Here is a 21,388-nt window from a genome sequence, read left to right as displayed (position 1 = left end):
CCAGAAGCAGATCATAGAATGGTTTTAATAGTTTACTTTCAAATAATGCAAAGAGTATGCGACATGTGTTTCTCCCTAATTCTGGGCTCATCAGGCGTACACACTCACTGCATCCCCTCTCGGGAATCGAATCTCTATCGTCAGCGCCAGAGGTGAAGCCCCTAACGTTGCGCTACGGCGTGTGGTTCGTTTAAACCTCGTGTCTTCTCATTAAACTTTTATCTCGCGAATATGTTATTGCAATCCACAGTGGGAGCGTTTCTATAAACTTAATTTAAACTTACGTTTTACACCGTGGTTTTTTCCCTTATGAAGATGCTTGTATGTTTCACTCGCTCGCTTCTTATTGTTTTGCTCCCTTCTCAATTGTTTAATGAATTTTTTGTTCTTCGCTGTTTGCGGCGCCAGAGTTGAAGCCCCTAACGTTGCGGTCAGCAAGTCGGCTAACATCCGCCATGTGCCGTCTTTCAGTTGCGAGAAGCAGGTCATAGAATGGTTTTAATAGTTTACTTTCAAATAATGCAAAGAGTATGCGACACGTGTTTCTCCCTAATTCTGGACTCATCAGGCGTACACACTCACTGCATCCGCTCTCGGGAATCGAATCTCGAACGTCAGCGCCAGAGGTGAAGCCCCTAACGTTGCGCTACGGCGTGTGGTTCGTTTATACCTCGTGTCTTCTCATTAAACTTTTATCTCGCGAATATGTTATTGCAATCCGCAGTGGGAGCGTTTCTATAAACTTAATTTAAACTTACGTTTTACACCGTGCTTTTTTCCCTTATGAAGATGCTTGTATGCTTCACTCGCTCGCTTCTTATTGTTTCGCTCCCTTCTCAATTGTTTAATGAATTTTTTGTTCTTCGCTGTTTGCGGCTCATCCTTCATTTCTCCCTACTGCGTTCTTTTATCTCGCAAATATGTTATTGCAATCTGCAGCGGGAGCGTTTCTATAAACTTAATTTAAACTTACGTTTTACACCGTGCTTTATGTTTCCCTTATGAAGATGCTTGTATGCTTTACTCGCTCGCTTCTTATTGTTTCACTCCCTTCTCAATTGTTTAATGAATTTTTTGTTCTTCGCTGTTTGCGGCTCCTCCTTCATTCCTCCCTACTGTGTTCACAGTTTTTTCACGTGATTACGTGGGAGGCGTGATGACGTGACACTCAACTCCTCCTCCCACGGCCATCGAGCTGCCGTCCATTACAGTATATTGTGAAAAAAGAGGTTCCAGTTATGACCATTATGCGTTGAATTTCGAAATGAAACCTGCCTAACTTTTGTAAGTAAGCTGTAAGGAATCAGCCTGCCAAATTTCAGCCTTCCACCTACACGGGAAGTTGCAGAATTAGTGATGAGTCAGTCAGTCAGTCAGTCAGTCAGTCAGTGAGTCAGTGAGGGCTTTGCCTTTTATTAATTAGTATAGATCAAGCAAAACTTGGAAGGGAACAAATGCAAGGTCTCATTGATCACGTTCAAAATTCAAATATCAATAGTTCCGACAAATTCAAAGTAGGTAAAGCAGTAATATTACCATCATTATATCAAGGTAGTCCAAGAGCATTGCAACAGTTATATCATGAGGCAATGGCAATATCCCAAACTATTGGTCGGCCAGATTTAGTTATTGCAATGACTTGCAATCCACAGTGGCCAGAAATTTGTCGATTCTTGAGAACAATACCACTGGTAACTTCGGCTCTGGATATTCATACTGTAAGTTGACAGTTTTATCAGAAAGTCTTGGTTTTATTGAAAGAACTCGAAACGGTGTTCGGTCAAATCAGAGCATACATTACATGATCAAATTTCAAAAATGGCTATTTATTGGTTACTTTGCAAAATAAATTAATTACTGATGATGTAGCTCGGTTTGTCTGTGCTGAAATTCCAAACAGAGAATCCTATCCTGAATTATGGTGCAAAGTCATTAAATACATGTCTCACAGACCTCATTTAAAAGATTCAGCATACATCCGCTTACCCATACGCAAGTGGCAGAGCTGCGAAGTGGCTGGCAAACGAAACAAGCAAGGAGAAGAGCCCCCTAGTATTTGAAAAATTACTAAAAGATAAGTAGAAGCAACACAGTTTTGAGAACAATAAACACATCACTAGTTTTTTCATACATACTACAGTAGAGATGGCATGGTAGTGCATTGGTTTGCACCTCTCTTTTAAAGATCCATGACCCTGTGTTAAATTTCAGCCTGGTCACGGTCTGTACTGTCACTGTCTTGAGTTTTACTTTTCTATATCTATATCTGTGTAAGATTTTTCCTTAAGGACTCTGAGATTGGCACACATCCTAAACTTGGTTTGTGATTCTGAATTAGTTTGTTGTGTGAATGATCCCAGCAAATGTCTTGCATCTTATCAATGATTCCTGTCTAAATGTGTTTAAAAATGGTTGGACATGCACTTGCAACAACAACTTTTATATTGGATGAAGAAACTGACATTCTCAAAATCACCTTCCTTACCATGTGACCTATCAAGTTATTTTTAAAACATGTTGATGACACTGTAATGGTCACACATTATCCAAAAAAAAAAAAAAAAAAACACATGAACAACATAAGCAATTGTACTACCTTATTACTCAAACAAAACCTTAACTGAACTGCTTATTAATATAATATCCCAACTGTGATAAGCTTCTGAGAGAGATAACATTTTCAAAGGTGCATTACTCATGAACAAAGTGGTGCAGTCTCTAAGCATCCAACATTGCAACCAATAAGGCTTTTCAGCCTCTCACGTAACTGATTTTTAAATTAATATTTACAAGATTGCTAGTATGTTACTACTACTAATTACAAGTCCATAAAAAGTCTGTATAAGAGAGAGAGAGACTTTTGTTTCTTTTTTGTCTTTTTTTTCTTTGTATTTTTATTTTTCCTTTGCTCTCGTTGCAAGTCATTTGAAGTAAATGGTTGTATCTGGTATGTTATTATAACATGTTTGATCTGTTGAATGCCACTGCAATGTTCTGGTTTTATAAAATAAAATACAGTGAAAAAGATAGTAGGGTAGGGAAGAAGGAGTGGTGTGAGGCTGTGATATTATTACAACTTTATAATATTTTAATTAGATACTCAAAACCTCCCCCTCTTACCTGTCCTGTGTGTTTGTCCACAACGTGAATAACTGTGTCATGGCCCGCCTCCCATGTAATCCCTTCGAAAAGTCCCTTTCCTTGAATTTTTGATGTCAGCATCTTCAGCAAATTTAACTTTATTGGTTGTTCAATGAACACAATAAAATTTTCCGTCATACCTACAAGAGAAAGCTTTGCAAATATACAGTGCACAACAAATGTTTTTGAGCCATAAATATGATGTTACAGTTTTTTTCACTTTTTTGTCACTTATATCAGTATATAGAAGCATATATATACTGTATTGCAAGTTCATGTGTACCTTTAGTGCTTTTCTTTTTGAAAATAAAGTTATTTCACTTATAAAGATTTTTGCCTACCTGTGTGTGCACAATCCAAGGTACAGTATATATACTGTATATATATAGCTGTGTGGAAGTAAATATTGTGAAAAAATTTGTTTTGGTCACTGTATCTGAACATTTGTAAATCTGATCTTTATTTTAATGCTGTTAGCTTAATGAGGTGATCCAATCTAGTTAAACATATTGAAAGATTGTACTTTTAATTACATACACTCAAAAACAATCGATAGAAATAAAAGTCCTTCAAAGAAAAAAATTGCACTTTTCCCTACAATACCCGAGGATGTTTCCTTTAACAGAAACAACTTCACAAAAACTTTATTACTCATATATCCTGATATTGTTTATCTAGAAACGATACTGCCCACACCTCCATACAGATCTGATGTTTGAGGGCTTTCTAACATGCTTATACTGCTTCAAGTCCCCTTATTTCAAATTAATTTAGATCTTGACTTTGATCTAATATAATACTGTGGTACCAATTTGCAAGATGGAGCCCACAGGTGGATAATACCATATGTTAACCTACACTCTCACTCCAACTCTAAATATATATATATATATGTGTGTCCCAGATCAACACAATAGAAACATAATTTGTCTTTGACTCAGTGTTGTTTTTCTTGAAGGCTAACAGGAGCTTTACTCAGCTCTGTGGACTCTGAAACTTTTTTTTTATCATGCAGACACCGTAAAGACAGGGTTTTTGACTTGTGTCATAACTTTTGCTCTGTTAACCTTGTGTGTATTTTTTGTGCCACATCTATAATAGTATCTAGTATGTCTTTGATTTCAAGCGACAAACCATTTTTAAACAAGGTGTTAATTTTAACTTGTACACAGATGACACTTTAATTAGTTGTGTTAGTGAATTAAAGGAGTGGATGAATGAGAACCCCTTGTCTTTAAACACCGATAAAACAGAGATGTTAATTATTGGAGGGAATGATGCTGATCGCAAAAATATTTTATCAACATTTAACTCAGTTGCATCAGAATTAATTTTACTGAATCACCCGCAATCTAGGAGTTATCTTTGACTCTAGCATTTCATTTAAAGCACACATTTCAAATTTGTCTAAATCACGTTTCTTCCATCTTAAAAATGTTGGGAAATTAAGGCATTTTCTAAACAAGCGGGATTCTGAGTAATTAATTCATGCATTTATTTCTAGTAGGATTGACTACTGCAATTCGGTGTTCAATGGATGTTCAAACTGTTCTTTGTACAGCTTCCAGTTATTCTAAAATGCTGCTGCAAGAATTAGTAGAAGAACAAGAAAATACGAACACATAACTTCAGTTCTTAATTCCTTACACTTGCTTCTGGTTATGTATAGGGCAGCTTTCAAAATTCTCCTTTTAACATATAAAGCCTTAAATGGTCAAAGTCTGGCTTACTTGTCTGAACTTATCATGACTTACAAACCAGAATGTACATTAAGACCTCAGGATGATGGTCTGCTTATAATTCCAAGGATTAATAAAATAACAGTGGGAAGTCGTACTTCTAGTTACTGGGCTCCTAAATTGTGGAATGGTCTGCATGCTACTATATTGTCCTCACAGGTGGGGCAGTGGTAGTGCTGCTGCTTTGCAGTAAGGAGACTGTGGAAAATTGTGGGTTTGCTTCCCGGTTCCTCCCTGTGTGGATAGCGCTTTGAGTATGAGAAAAGCGCTATATAAATGTAATGAATTATTATTATATTAGATGCCCCTTCGGTCTCAGCTTTCAAACCCCGGCTGAAGACTCACTACTTCAGTTTAGTATATCCTGAATAAAGCAGCTGATTAACTGTACCCTGCATCTCTGTTGTTAGTCAATAGCACTAAAACATAATTAATATGATAGTTATAATTTGTTACTAACCCTCACCTATTCTGTTTCTCTTCTCTGTACTCAAATATGGCATTTGGCGGCACTGCCCACCTGCCAAGTTGTTCTCCCTGCCTAAGGTAAAGTCATCTGTGATGGAGGATCGCAGGAATCATCGGGTAGAGGGGTCATTCCATCAGACTGGCTGGCCCAGTGCTAGCTCAGCTGTGGAATGGCCAATAGGGGGAGGAAGCTAGATGGCTGAGGTCTCCAGGACTCTAAACAAAACTGAATCCTATTATGTGATATCATCTACTGTTGAATTCTGATCTGTACTTGTAATATTTATATTCCACTTGTGATATATGGCCATCAGTTTGTCCCGGCCAATACCCCCAAGCCGCCAGATGGAGCCATCCCTGCAACATGGAGGGGACCTGAATTCCAGCAGGGCATCATGGAACTTGGAGTCTTGCATCACAGCCCTGCTGGATACCGTGGGGTCCGCAAGGGGATGCTGCAGGGAGGCTCAAGGACTTATATTTGCACTATAACCCGGAAGTATGCCGTAGTCACAGGGACAGAGGAAATGACGTACTTCTGGACTGAAGAAAAAGAGGAGTTTTCACCTGACCCGGAAGTGCTGGGGAATCACATGGACTGGGGAATCAGAAGCACTTCTGGGTTAAGATATATAAAAGGACTCTGGGAAAACCCAGCAGTGAGCCGAGTTGGTAGGATGGGTGACTGAGCTGCTGGGAGTAGGAGGATTGTGTATTGTAACTGATTATTGATTTGTTTATGAGTATTGTGGAGTGGAGGGTGCTTTGTGCACTATATTATTATAATAAAAATAATTATTGGACTTTTATCTGGTGTCTGACGTCTGGTCTGAGGGTTCAAGGGGACGACAGCGCCCCCTATCTGTCACACACTATATTGTATTGAGGATTACTTGTGTTCTGTTCTGTGTATTGAATTGTATTTACCTCCTTTTTTTTGACACCCACTGCACGCCCAACCTACAGTGGAACCTCAGTTCACGACCATAATTCGTTCCAAACCTCTGGTCATAAACCGAATTGGTCGTGAACCGAAGCAATTTCCCCCATAGGATTGTATGTAAATACAATTAATCCGTTCCAGACCGTACGAACTGTATGTAAATACAGTAATCCCTCGCTATATCGCGCTTCGCCTTTCGCGGCTTCACTCCATCGCGGATTTTATATGTAAGCATATTTAAATATATATTGCGGATATTTCGCTGCTTCGCGGGTTTCTGCGGACAATGGGTCTTTTAATTTCTGGTACATGCTTCCTCAGTTGGTTTGCCCAGTTGATTTCATACAAGGGACGCTATTGGCAGATGGCTGAGAAGCTACCCAACTTACTTTCTCTGTCTCTTGCGCTGACTTTCTCTGATCCTGACGTAGGGGGATTGAGCAGGGGGGCTGTTCGCACACCTAGACGATACGGAAGCTCGTCTAAAAATGCTGAAAGATTACCTTCACGTTGCTATCTTTTGTGCAGCTGCTTCCTGAAAGGACATGCTGCACGGTGCTTCGCATACTTAAAAGCACGAAGGGCACGTATTGATTTTTTTATCTGTCTCCCTCTATCTCTCTCTATCTCTCTCTCTCTCTGCTCCTGACGGAGGGGGTGTGAGCTGCCGCCTTCAACAGCTTTGTGCTGCGGTGCTTCACATACTTAAAAGCCAAACAGCCCTATTGATTTGTTTGCTCCTTTGAAGAGGAAGATATGTTTGCATTCTTTTAATTGTGAGACTGAACTGTCATCTCTGTCTTGTCATGGAGCACAGTTTAAACTTTTGAAAAAGAGACAAATGTTTGTTTGCAGTGTTTGAATAACGTTCCTGTATCTCTACAACCTCCTGTGTTTCTGCGCAAATCTGTCACCCAAGCATGACAATATAAAAATAACCATATAATCTATCTATCTATCTATCTATCTATCTATCTATCTATCTATCTATCTATCTAAACATATGGCTTCTACTTCGTGGATTTTCTTATTTCGCGGGTGGCTCTGGAACGCAACCCCCGCGATGGAGGAGGGATTACTGTATATTTTTTTAAAGATTTTTAAGCACAAATATAGTTAATTACTCCATAGAATGCACAGTGTAATCCATATTACTAACCGAGAATGGTAAACCGGATATGGACGCAGGGACCTGCCCGTGGACGCAGGAGACATAGTGCGCAGGCGCCACACAAAGCCCCCCTCCCCAGAGTGAAACGGGAGAGATTACGAACCGTCTGACATGCCGCAAGCAGGATAAAGCGAGGTCAGAAATAAAAGACAGAGTAGGAAACAAAGTAAAACGTCATAAAGAGGTTAAAGAACGGGGCCAAACACATGGAGAGCAGGTAACAGATGATGAAAACTGGAATGCAACAGCTTCAAAAAAACCTAGTCACGAAACACATGCACAACGAGATACAGAATATAAAAGCAGAAAAAACGACAGTTAAACGTCCACACCACACAGCGGAGGCAGACCCGGAAGGTGCAGGCGCCTACATCGTGCGTCGGAAGGCGTGGGAAAGTACGAAAGGCAAAGGCGCCTACACAGCATGGTAAAACCCGACATAATACGGAAGGCGCAGGCGTTGCCGCCCACACAAATAACCCCCCCCCCCCCCGCCCCAGAGCGAAACGGGAGAGACTACGAACCGTCTGACATGCCGCAAGCAGGATAAAGCGAGGTCAGAAATAAAAGACAGAGTAGGAAACAAAGTAAAACGTCATAAACCGGATGGCATGGACACAGGTACACGGCGATGGGACCATGAGACGTACTGCGCAGGCGCGTACAGCTCAACTAACGGAAATAGCAAATAAAAGAACCGCCATATTGTGAGTGGCACTACTGCGGAGTGAGGTTAGGAATAATGTGCTGCTTGCGATTGTACAAACCGCTGAACGCTTTACACCAAATTCAAACACAATACAGCTCAACGATACACACACGAGCCCACCTGGATAAGAGCAATGAACGCAGGCGCCTACAACAAGCGTCAGAAACTGTGGAAGCAAAGCACTACGGGGTCCGCAAAGGTCCTCAAAGATAGTACGGAATATATAAGAGCACACCGATCAAAAAAAAAAATCAATCGTGTAAAAGCACATAGTACACACAAATCATGTGCTCTCAGCGCATAGAAAGCGTATAAGGACAATACGGACAATAGAGACCCAAAGGCATTGGAGAGAAAAAAAGGCAGATAAGAGATTATGAAAGCAGTGGAATTCAAAAGGCTCAAACGAACGATGGCGCGATACACATGCAGACACAGGTACACAATATGAAAGCAGTAAAATTAGAAAGTATTGTAGCGTCCCACCCAGGTTGACGGCTTTTTGGTTTTAAGTGCGTCCACTATTAATGAACATTCCTTACGATTAATGAATATCATTTGCTATCATTGTCATTCACTTAACTTCCCTGAAGAAACAACTGGCAATACAACTAATGAGTTTACACGTTGTTATCAAAGGGATCAGGTTAGACAGCCTCATTTAGATGAATATCCTTAATATCTACGGATGTTTCTAACTAACAATGTACCCGAAAGTAAAAACATTATGGACTACATTAGGTCCTACAATAGTTCATTTGCTTTTACATCTACCGGGGTAAATATCAGGCCACCAGCTGGCAATGGCCCATACTGCTTTCACGTATGTAGACAAATATTACATTGGATTGGAACAGTGCACCCTGACCCAAATCACGAACGCAAATATGCACAGATCTACATGTTAGATCCAGATGACGCACTCTATCAACGATTTTACTACAAATGTTGTGTATAAAGAAGTATTCCAATAGATCCTTCTAATGTGCCATGCTATGGGTTCTTTACTTCCTTCATCAATGTATTTCAGGTTACCCAACCCCGGGGGTAGGCGAGCGAAGCGAGCAGGGGGCGGAGCCCCCTTGTAGTAAACTAATGTAAAAACATTGAATAACACTGACACAAACACCCAGGCTCCCTGCTCAGCTGCACGAGCAGGCTCACTCGCTCTCAGCTGCACGGGCCCTCTCTCTCTCTCTCTCTCTCTCTCAGCAGTACGCGAGCCCGCTCTCTCTCTCTCTCTCTAACATTGCAGCAGTTTGCGCTATAGCCTTGCAACCGATCGCTGTATAAACACTTTCTTTTAATGAGTTTTAAGCACAGGGGGAAAAAAGGAACATTTGAACAAATCCGAACTTTATTTAAAAACCAACCACAAGCAACCAAGAAAGTAACATTTACAGGAGTTTGCGCTATAACCTTGCAATCGATCGCTGTATAAACACTTTCTTTTAATGAGTTTTAAGCACAGGGGGAAAAAAGGAACATTTGAACAAATCCGAACTTTATTTAAAAACCAATCACAAGCAACCAAGAAAGTAACATTTACAGGAGTTTGTGCTATAGCCTTGCAACCGATCGCTGTATAAACACTTTCTTTTAAAGAGTTTTAAGCACAGGGGGAAAAAAGGAACATTTGAACAAATCCGAACCTTATTTAAAAACCAACCACAAGCAACCAAGAAAGTAACATTTACAGGAGTTCGCGCTATAGCCTTGCAACCGATCACTGTATAAACACTTTCTTTTAATGAGTTTTAAGCACAGGGGGAAAAAAGGAACATTTCAAAAATCTGTAATACAAAAACTAACCATAAACCACCAAGAAAACTAACCTTGCATGAGTCGAGGTCTGGCATGAAGTGAGGAGAAAATGGGTGGACAGGAGGTTACAGTTTTGAGGGAGATGGAGGAATGTTTTCTCTCTTGTGATTTCTTGGGTTTCTGGTGTTTTTAGCTGTTTAGCTGGTGGGAGCGAAAGCCTCGTGCAGCCATTCCAAAAACAAAGTCCGTGTGACCCAACCCTTCGTGTTTGCCCTCCACATCACTGGCAGTCTGGCTTTGTTTACATTGTGCTGTTTGAAAGCAGGAGGGTTCTCAAATTGGTAAATGAGTAAACTGGTAAACAGTTTTTCCACCTCTTCCAGCACTTGAGGTCTCTGCCTGGTTAACAGTGTAACTCCTTTTGCAACATCAGCTGCTTTAATAGATTCTTTCTGCTTTAGAATAGTCAAAATCGTAGGTTTTGACTTCTTGTACTCGGCGGCAAGATCAGTAACACGAATGCCACGCTCATACTTTTCAATAATTTCTTTCTTTACTTCGATTTCAATTTTCTGCAAAACTTTCTTCTCACCACTCTTCACTTGCTTAGAAGCCATGGTTAACTGCAAAAGCACACGAAATACTGTAGAGCACAAACAGTTCACAGGTAAAGCACGCACGTCTGACTGAGAACAATGAACAGGGAGAGGCTGAACACGTGCAGTAATAATACAGTAATCAGCGCGTATGAACCAGAAGGGAAATGAAATAGAGCACAAAGAGTTCATAGCGAAAACACGCATGCAGGCACGTGCAAGCACGCACGTCTGACCGAGAACAATGCAACACGTGTGGAAATCAGCAGTGTGCACAAACCGAAAGGGAAACTGGCTTGATCGTATACCAAGTGTGTGGTAGTGAACCGAGGCAAAAGTTTGGCGAACTTTTTGGTCGTAAACCGAGTTGTATGTGTAACGAGGCGTTCGTGAACCGAGGTTCCACTGTACCTGGAAAGGGGTCTCTCTATGAACTGCCTTTCCCAAAGTTTCTTCCATTTTTTCCCTAAAAGGGTTTTTTTGGGGAGTTTTTCCTTGTCTTCTTAGAGAATCAAGGCTGGGGGGCTGTCAAAAGGCAGGGCCTGTTAAAACCCATTGTGGCACTTCTTGTGTGATTTTGGGCTGTACAAAAATAACTTGTATTGTATTGTACTCAGAGTCACATATTTCCACTCAACCACAGCAGCTAGCATGCAAAATGCCCTTGTATCCTGATGGTATTCCAATGGGCTATTCATCCCAACTTCAGCACAAACTGATATGTCATATATTTTCTTAATTATTTGATAGATAGATAGATAGATAGATAGATAGATAGATAGATAGATAGATAGATAGATAGACAGACAGACAGACAGACAGACAGACAGACAGACAGACAGACAGACAGACAGACAGACAGACAGACAGACAGACAGACAGACAGACAGACAGATAGATAGATAGATAGATAGATAGATAGATAGATAGATAGATAGATAGATAGATAGATAGATAGATAGATAGATAGATATTGATAAAGAAGCCTAAAGAAAATCAGCAGGAAGATTGCTATCATATATAGAGCTATGGCCCAATCTGACAACAGAGATTTAAAATGTACAGGAATGAGAGATGAGGAGTGGTCAAAAAAACAGGCAATGGTAGTAACCAAAAAAGACAGACAATCAGTCATCAAAAAATATCAGAAAAAAAATATTCATATTAAATAAGGAATAGAGGGATCAAAATAAAGCAGTGCACGCCAACATAGGAATCCTAATATCAAATGCTCTGGAGTAGAATGTGCCAACCTTTATGCCAGTGCTGTGGATTATGTCACATGTCATGAGTAAAGCTGAGAAAAACTGCCATTGCAACTGTGTAACGCAATCCCTTAAAAATAGTGACACCCAACTCATTAACAAAATGCTGTTGTGATAAAATGTTATTAAAATTCAAGGTTTTAAATATTGCATAAGGCAAGAAATATCTCATAGTGAAGGAAAAAAAAACAAAGTAGCTCATTATAACAAGTTTACATCTAATAATGAAAACTACCCAAGCTCGATCAGTAAAATATGTATTTGGTTGCATATCAAAAACCACCCATGAATCAAAGTTTTAAATAGCAAAGCTGACATTCAAAAACCCAGAAAAACACTAACAAAGTAAGTCGCAAGTAAAGTTTTTTTCTATACAATCCAAGAACACAAACATTAAACAAAAAGGATACATAAAATGAAATCAAATTAAATAAAGATGCCAATCATAACATTAGATAATGCATTATACTGCTGGTTGACTAATTCTGAGTTACTTTGAAATTGCTGTGTAAACTCTCCTAGACATATCTGCAACAAATAACATTTTCAACCCAGAAAATAACTATTCTGTTGACTATTAAGTAAGTAAACAAAGTACAATCTTTCAGTATTATTTGTAAGATTAGATCTTCTATTTACAGCACTGAAGTCAGTATGATAAGAGATAAAAAAGAGAAACAATTTATAAAGTATGCAACACGTTACATCTTACACAATGTGCAAAATATGTCTACTCTATATCATCATAAAGGAAACATCACCAAAAACAATGTGTACAATAAACCAAACACCACCCATCACACACACACACACACACACACACAAAAATATTGTAGGAGGCTTTACCAAAGCTGTGGTAATAAGATGGCTTCATGTTTTCTTTAGATGGAATAGAACAGACAATTTGAGATCCTTCTAGCGTGTGGTTTGCATTCTCCTTCTGAGGTGGCACACAAATAATGTTGTAAGTAGTTCCTAGAATGATTAAAATTGCTTTATATATAGAAAAATACAAAGACAGAATATTCTGCAACACATTTTATTCATTAAAAGTTTGCGCTTTTAAAATGTTTACAGACAACTCAATATTTCAACACAAGCTACCAGGAAAGCTTTAATGCTGGATCTGTGAGTCAGCAGTGCTAACCAATGCATCAACCTGCTGTTCATATTTCGCTACCATTAATCCCTTATCACATTGAAATGACATAGAAAGTGCTAAAAGCATTTGTAGCCAGTATGCAGTACAGTATAGAGACCACAACCTGTTCTTGACTTGAAAACTGAGTTTCCACTAGGGTGCCTTTTAAAACACATTTGCATCGTTTAAAAATCCCTGATACAAAATTGACCTATTCACATAAAAGCATCATAACTTACTGTCTATATATGATCTGTTTTTAAGAAATAATGCATTTCTACTTAATGATGTAATTCTAAGCAGAAAATCTGATATCCATCTTCTTAGTAAAAGATGCAGTTGAGTCTATGTCTAATGGTTTTACCTGTTTTTGTAAAACACAAATTGGAAACCAACTGGACATTAAGTATGAACTTCAAATATCCCAATAAAGGGATAGTACCTCTTTTGAAACTATAATATTAAACAGTAAAATAGAATCAAGTGTACCTATTAATTTAATTTAAAGATCCTTTTGTTATTATTGTATATTCTCAGTCAACATTAAAAGTTATCTAAGTTTGCTATTAACAATGACAATGACATACTGTAGTTGGAAGATTTTAAAAGTCATACAGATATGAAACGAGACATTCTCCACAAAAGACTTCTATACTTAATCAATACCTTGGAGTGAGTTTCTCTGAATTTTAAAGAACAGTACAACCTGTTACATTTAAATGGTATCTACATTAATAATAAAACTATTTAAGACTATTTCACTACTTTTCAAATTCAATTATTTGAAAATTCTAGAATGTTCCAGACTGTCGAAATATCAATTTGATTGTATTTTGTTGTTTGTGATGTGTGATTTTACATTATTATTTAGTTTAGTTTCTTGACATCATTATGGCATAATTTTTATGAAGTGTTTTTGTGTTGGCTAAAGTAATTTTGCATTGTGATTTCATGGTTATGGCATAACATAAATTATTTATTATTACTATTGAAATAATTTACAAATATTTTACGTTGCTCACATTTTTTGAGTTTTGGTTCTGATATCTTTAGTTTCGAATTGTGGAATACATTCATGGCATTGTAACTACAGGTTTAATAATTCTGACTCTGCAAAGAACAAAACAGTGGGAACACCTTGAAACCCTCACAAAGAAGGCCAGACCTGCCTTATTTTCATGTCTGAGCCCTGGATTGTACTCTCCCAAGGCAGTCTGGCCACAAACTCAAAAGACAGGCTTTCTGATCTCCACAGGCTAAAATAGGGGCTCAGGCATTTAAATAACTAAAGTTCAAAATACTCACTAAAATGGATAAGGGGGAAAAGTGAAACTTTTCTTCTAACACAAAACAAAGCAGTTTCCTTATATTTAAAGATTTGGTCAAAACAATAAAAATAAAACAAGGAACACAAAGGCAGAAACAAACAGGTTTTGCCAAAAAGGCAAACTGTAAGCAAACAATCCAAAGACAGACCCAGAGGCATACCTTAAATACAAAACAGGGAGCAAATCCAGTAAATCACATATAAAAAGAACCAAAAATCATAATGAGGAATCAAACACAATGACACAATGCTGAAACTAAGGAGCCTTTTTCATCTTCAGGTTAAGTACTGATGCCGTTATGCATCAACCAGTTCTTGTTCTTATTTTCTGTATATGCTTCTTTTTATGTCTTTTCTTTTTAATATAAAGTGCTTTAAATGTCTTTACACTAGTTACTTTATTTATTTTATGTTCCTAATATTTCAGTTTTGTATAACTATGTTTCTATGTGGAAATACTATAAATGTTCTATTATGTCCTTTGTGTTTTGTGGGTGGTCCCACAAGAGGTGGGGCCACTTGTCCATCTCCATCTAAGAACTGCATCTAATCTTATAAAGGCTGTGGAAACACACAGTTCAATGGGATGCATTGATAAAAGCTTGGTGCTGCGGAGTTCTCTCTGTTTTGCTATTACTTATTTTTATTTACTGGATTATGACCTTCTTTCTCTGGTTTTGACAATTCTTTTGGATTGTATTTTGGAAGATTTTTTGCTACTGTATTGCAAGTTCATGTGTACCTTTAGTGCTTTTCTGAGTTCTTATTTGCCAGGAATATTTTTGAAAATAAAATTATTTTATTTATAAAGATTTTTGCCTGCCTGTGTGTGCACAATCCAAGGTACAGTACTGTATATGGCTACCCTTCTCTTGTGGAGCTTTTTTGTCAAATTTTGTGGACTTTACTAGTTGTTTTGCCAGTTCCTAATTTTGAGCCAGTCGGCAGGTGCTTTGTAGCCTGGATTAAGTTATGGTTGCCTCTGCTGTGCAGATCAGATAGGGTTCTAGCCTGTTTCCTAGCTTCTTTTTGAGATCTCGCAACATTATACCTGGAAGAATCTCACAGATCTGGACAGCTGTGCCAGCACCCCAGCTGCCTGAGTAGGTCGTCCAACCTTTTTAGGCTTCACAAATAGGAGGTAGTGCAGATAAAACAAACATTATGTATGTTCTTAATATAATGCAAAATAATAAAATTAATACACAATACAAAGAAACTCATAATGTTAAATAAACACCAAAAGCAGAATTACTAACAAAATAAGAAGACATATTTAAATAACAATAAAAATATTAAATATAAATAATAAATTTGAGGTAGGGCAGCAACTCTGGTTGTACCATAGCAGTTACAATCTTTGTCCTTCTGATTTGACCCCTATATCCATTATTGACCAGTCCTTTTACTGAACACTTCATCTCCCAGTCCATTTTAAACTGTCATTCCCAAGACAAGCCCTATTTTTTATTCTGGTCACAACAAATATTAGGATCTATAAAATGACAGACCCTGAGATAATTTTGACTAAAATGATTTTTCAATAAAATTTTGTGTCTCCATCAAATGAAGTATACAGACATTCACAACAGTTTAGCTTTGAAGATAAAATCAAACCATGCAGTTTCCTCCCTCTATGGCCAGCTGACCATCTTATCCCCAGATTATTGTGTTCAGTTACATTTTCAATCAGCAGAAGAGCATAACTCACCTTGTCTTCCATATGAATTGCCCATGTTGTAGGCCGTTCCATCAGCATCATAGTGAGGGTGTGCAGTGGCTCCATTTACTGCAACAAACTTGCTCCAGTCTACCTTCAAGGCACAATATTTGTCAAAACGCTTTGAATGTCGAAAAAAAAAATGTCTACTGTATATCATTTCTGATGATCTCTGTATTGTTAAAAATAAACCACTGTATAGAAAATTGGCTTTTATGCTGAGCATCCTGCAATGGCACTTTAACTAAACCTAAAAATATTAATGTTAAAATAGACTTTCCAGTCGAGGTTTGGACATCAGCAAATGGTCCATCTAGACCACAACACACTATGATAAACACACTACCATGGGGTGATAAATCATGAGTATTTACTGGGTACCTTGGAATGTTGAAAGGCAGGGGCTAGCAGGAAGGAAGAAAACAACTGCAACCCAGGATGAAAAAGGTAATATTACAACAGCAGGTAGGGGGTGGATGAGTTAACAGTTATTAGAAAAGAATGTCCTTTTTAGTAGTCAGTGAGAGAGTGAAGCCACAGAGGTCTCCTTATATGTAAACTGCAACAAATGGGTCCAAATGAAAGAATTAGGACCATTTTGCCATTTAAAAAGGAAGAACTGGTAGAAGGTTTTCCTTCTGTAAAACAGCAGCACATAGTTTCAGAGTGGAAGAAGAGAAGCCGGTTTGTTCAAAAGGTGCCTAACACACCTGGTTCCATCAGAGCTGCAAAAGTTTCTAGGGTGCAGTAGTCTATGGGAATCACCTAAAGATACTGTGACTTCTCAGCCATGAGACTTCCTATATTGAAAAAAGGGGGTGTAATCATCCTCAAGCTATATGTCTTTAGATTTATAGTTACTGTAGCTGGGGATGGTGGACAATATCTCACTGCTGGGAATGAGATAAATTGAATGACAGATGTAAATGGGAGTTGAAAGGAGTAAGTTCCTGGTAATTTAGAAATTGGAAGGTTAGTGAACCATTTCACAGGATGGACAGGGTTTCAAGGCCTTGGGGAAGGAAGTCCAGAATGATTATAGGTTTCACTTTTATCTTCATTTAAGTTGTAGTTCATTTTCTTCTTTTGTTTTTTCCATTTCTGTTTGCTTTGCTTAAAACAAAGACACAAGTTTTGTGCTTGGCCTATATTTAGGAATTGAAATGGTGCCATGAAAGCTACTTTCATCGCTACATTGTACGTGCAAGCATATGCGTGAATTGGTATATTGTGAACAAAATCCAGACCAAAACATTACCTGTTTCACCTGTAATATCTCATCAAGAACAAATTGCTCCTCAAGGTAATCAAACATTACTGATAACACAGTATCTGCTAAAACAGCTGTGATTAATGCTGACTTGTCCCTGGGGTTTCCGTCTTTATGTAGGACCAGTTCTTCTAAAAAGCTTAACTCTGTTAAAAGTTATGATTAAAAAAAAACTGGCAGAGTATCAAGAATTTTTGTCATCCATCTTTTCACAATAAATAAAAAATTAAAGGGGCAATCCTTCATATTTTGTATCACCACGTTTTATTGTGCTCAGGAGGAGGATTCATCTTGCTAGGCTTCCCTGTTTTAAGTTGTGAAAGCATCTGCAGCGGATCCCTGAAACTGATTCTCGAGGATGATGTCATTGAATTTTCCTGAAGCCTGGCTGCCAGAGGAAGTACTCTGATGTGAGGAACCACTGGTAACATTGCTGTTTTGTTATGAATTTAAGATTTCCAAGCTTTTCCAAATCCTGTCTTGAATTTGAATTAAAGTGTTAGAATGTAAGTATACAAAAGGGGTCTATTGCCTTTTAAGCACCACAGAACCTGGAGCAGCCATTATGTACAAGCACATACAAAAATGTTCCTAGGACCCAACTGTCAATAAAACAATAAGCCATAAATATTACACAAAATATATTGCAAATTTAAGATTCAGTCTTTCATCCTTTTGTGAACACTAGATAAAATACACTCACTGAAATACAAGCTTAGCTCTTCTCTTTAGAAAACTGATGTGCACAATCAAATGTATCCTTAACTGATAAAAGCTGCATTGTGCCTACCTTTATTTCTGCATCCAGGCTCTTTGGATCCAATTTGTGCATGAAATTAGTTTCTGTGCTGACATAATAGTCTCCCATATATATAACATAATGCACACTGCAATTATCTGTGGGTTCTAAAAAGATAAATAACAAACACTTGTTAAGTCAATTGAATTGGAGAAACTGGCATAGCTGAAATGAAAATATTAAAAAATAGTAGGTTTACAAACAGTGGAAAATGTCCATATAGTTTGTGAGGGATGGCCGGGACGCCTCGAGAATGGAAGGATGGGGAAAGGCAGCTACTTTTGGACACTCCCTCCCCAAGACGCTAGATGTCAGCTCCCCTGGAGTATAGTGGTGCCCCAGATTCCCACAGGGGATCATGGGACTTGCAGTTCATTGTCCCGGATTCCCACAGGGGATCCTGGGACTTGGGGTTCACTATCTCAGCCCTGTTGGGTGCTATGGGTGTTGCCAGGGGGTATTATAGAAGGACTGGGGGAGTCATGCTTCCCTTATAGCCCAGAAGTACTAAGAAGTCATGAGGACAGAAGCCCCGAAGTACTTCCAGGTTGATTAAAGAACTTAATTCTCCATCTGACCCGGAAGTGCTGGCAAGTCATGTGGACGGAAGAGCAGAAGCACTTCCGGGTCAAGAACAATATAAAGGACCACTGAAGACCCAGCAAGCGAGCCAGGGTCGGGTGGATGTGTACAAAGCTTGCTGGGATGTGTGGAGGCGAAAAGACAGAGAGAAAATTGTGTTGATTTGCCTGTTTATTGTGGCTGTGGTGCTTAAGGCACTGTTTTTGAGAAGAGATAAAAATACTTCTCAGCATTTTTACCCTGTGTCCTGAGTGCCTGTCTGTTGGGTTTAAAGGGATAACCGCGATCTCTAACGTCCACAAGTTGTAGACTTGGAAGATCTTGGAAGCATCAGGTGTATGGCAAAAACTAAATATGGATTGAAACACCAGCTCATCACGGGGCACTCATACTAACAATAAATTCTTTAAGAGTAGCCAATTAAAATAGTCTATGGAATGTGAGAAGAAAACCGATAAGGTTTCAGTTATTTTTTAGAATAGGAAGTATCTCAGACTGCAATAAAAATGGACTGTTCCAAGGTTAATAACATTAACTGGAAAAGATATGCATGCATTGGAAATTATTATCAAATAAATAAAATTGTATTATTTTACAGTATCTCTGTATTGCAAATCTCACTAAAAGAATACATTCAGGTGGACACCAGAAGCTTAACATTATTTTGAACAAGTACAGCTTCCATATTAGGTCACCTTTGAAGACCATGAGTGCATTTTGTTTTGTTTTGTGTTTTCTGCTTTAAAATACTTCGTTTGACCATATAAACCTATATAGATGTATATAATATCACTAACGTCACTAACTAATTGGAGAGAATATCAAAGGAAAAATGTTTACATACTTTAAATTTCCAAACATTATGGCTAAAATTAATGTAAATGTAATGTAATTAATGTAAGCACTACTGGCCATTGTTAGAGGGAATGTGGCAATCATATGTCTAGATACTTTCATGTCTTCGGGCATTACCTGCAGTTACATTTTTATTGGCAATCATTTTATTAAACTATAAATAATATTATGATATAGATATGCTAAAAGATACTATATCAGCAATGTTTTGTGTAAATCTAGATTTTATCTATACAACAAAGTAGGCTTATTTGCAACAGATTTTACTACCTCTTGTAAAAAATGCAGTTACCACAGAGCTGGTTTAAACAGAGCTTTCTATCCTGGGGGCAGTGGTTGCCAATAATAAAATCCTTTTCATTAAGACTGCAGATGGAAAATTTCTCTGAAAGATGGAAGCTACTTACAGAAAGTACATGGACAATGGGATGAATTAGCATAACTTAAATCTTAAGAAAAATATTAATTTCAACTAAAGGTATCAAAACAAAACATTTCCCTTGAATTAATAAAACTACAAAAGTGATTATGGAAATAAAGACTGCAGTAAATCATGGATATATAGCTCATACCTATTTTATATGATTTTTTTCCAAAAATATTTTTTCTTTTACTTTCCTTTCTTATTTTGGTTAGGTTTGATTGCAATGCCATTGAAATAAAATGGTGATTAATGACATTATTTGTAATAAAGTGCAAATATGTGAGATATATTAGTATGTATTGTAGGTGGCACAGATACCTTACCCATATGGGAAGCCCCGGGTGGACAGAAAGGTATTCCGGCCAAGAGTGGGAAGGATGTCACACCCAGACAAGGCTTCCCTAATGGATGGACAGACATCCCAGCCAGAGAAGAAGATGCCCCAAACAAATAGACCGGCATCCTGACTGGACATGTGCATAACACCTTCCCTGGTCAGGTCTCTGGGAGGTATTTATTCCCCCAGGGGTTGCTAGATGGCAGTGACCCTCAATATTGGCACCCATTCGGGAACCAGCAGGGAATGCTGGGAGTTGTAGTCCGGCAGCACAGCCCTGTTGGGGTCTGTGGGTGCCATATGAGGGCACTGCATGGAGATGTACTCCCTGTAATGTGAGTCTTCCGTGTGACCCGGTAGTACTTCCAACAGGCAACGGCCCCGGAAGTACTCCTGGGTCCTCAATAAAAGGGACCACACTCCTTTGTCCAGGTGAGTAGAAGCTGGGAGGAGGACAAGCAACACTCAACTGAAGGAAGGCAGTGTGGTAGAGAGAGGAAAGGTGCTTGGAGGAGAAGTAAATTATGATTGGTGCTTTTTTGGAGGTATTTATATAATAAACAGACGTTTATTTGTACCCAGGACTGTGTTGGTGTGTTCATGTTGCGGTTTGGGGCTCTCTGGTGCACCCTTACCTTCACAGTATATATACATTGCTGGTCCAAAGTTTCGAAACACCTCAGTTTTTCCAGTTTTTCTTCAAATTTAATCAGTTGAAATGCAATGAATGACTTAAAATGGTGAAAAGGTAGGCAATAAACTACCAGATTTTTAAATTTAAAGTTTAGGTTTGGCAAAAACTGAAAAAATGAAATTTCAGAAAATTAAAAATGGGCCTTCTTCAGGGAACCACTAATAGGTTACAACCTACAGATGTTCTGCAGTAATTCAAGAAAATTAAGCCTTGCAAGTTGAAGCAAACAGTTTGTATAGGTGTCTGTCTTAAAGCAGAGTTGAAAAAGACTGTGTTACTACACCCTCTGAAGTAGTACTTGGACAATATTCCAGTGATAATGGCAAGAACATGGCAATTAACAAATTAAATGAGAGAGAGCATTATTACCAGCAGAAGTATAGTCATTTCATTCAGAGAAACTGCAAAAAAAATCTAAGTGTCAGTGAGTACAGTGGTGTCCT

General features: G+C 38.4%; 1 protein-coding gene across 14 annotated transcripts in view; it reads right to left on the bottom strand.

Moving 5' to 3' along the window:
- Window positions 1-21,388, bottom strand: part of bco2b (beta-carotene oxygenase 2b) — a 179,610-nt gene that overhangs the window by 135,227 nt on the left and 22,995 nt on the right. For 4 of the 14 annotated variants that reach the window (XM_051931807.1, XM_051931814.1, XM_051931813.1 and 1 more), the window contains exons 4-7: window positions 18,045-18,160; window positions 15,976-16,078; window positions 12,643-12,771; window positions 3,121-3,281 (exon numbers count right to left, since the gene is read on the bottom strand). The exons of 7 other annotated variants lie outside the window; for them this stretch is intronic. In XM_051931807.1, the coding sequence (XP_051787767.1) occupies window positions 3,121-3,281; window positions 12,643-12,771; window positions 15,976-16,078; window positions 18,045-18,160 (509 nt within the window). The remainder of the gene's footprint in view (window positions 1-3,120; window positions 3,282-12,642; window positions 12,772-15,975; window positions 16,079-18,044; window positions 18,161-21,388) is intronic. 3 more of the 14 variants (XM_051931816.1, XM_051931811.1, XM_051931812.1) reach the window with 3 other exon arrangements.

Source organism: Erpetoichthys calabaricus, chromosome 9 (assembly GCF_900747795.2).
Source record: "Erpetoichthys calabaricus chromosome 9, fErpCal1.3, whole genome shotgun sequence".
In the NCBI taxonomy this organism is placed as follows: Eukaryota; Metazoa; Chordata; class Cladistia; order Polypteriformes; family Polypteridae; genus Erpetoichthys; species Erpetoichthys calabaricus.
The sequence above is the reverse complement of the archived record's forward strand: the minus strand, read 5'-3'. Positions and strand labels throughout refer to the sequence as shown.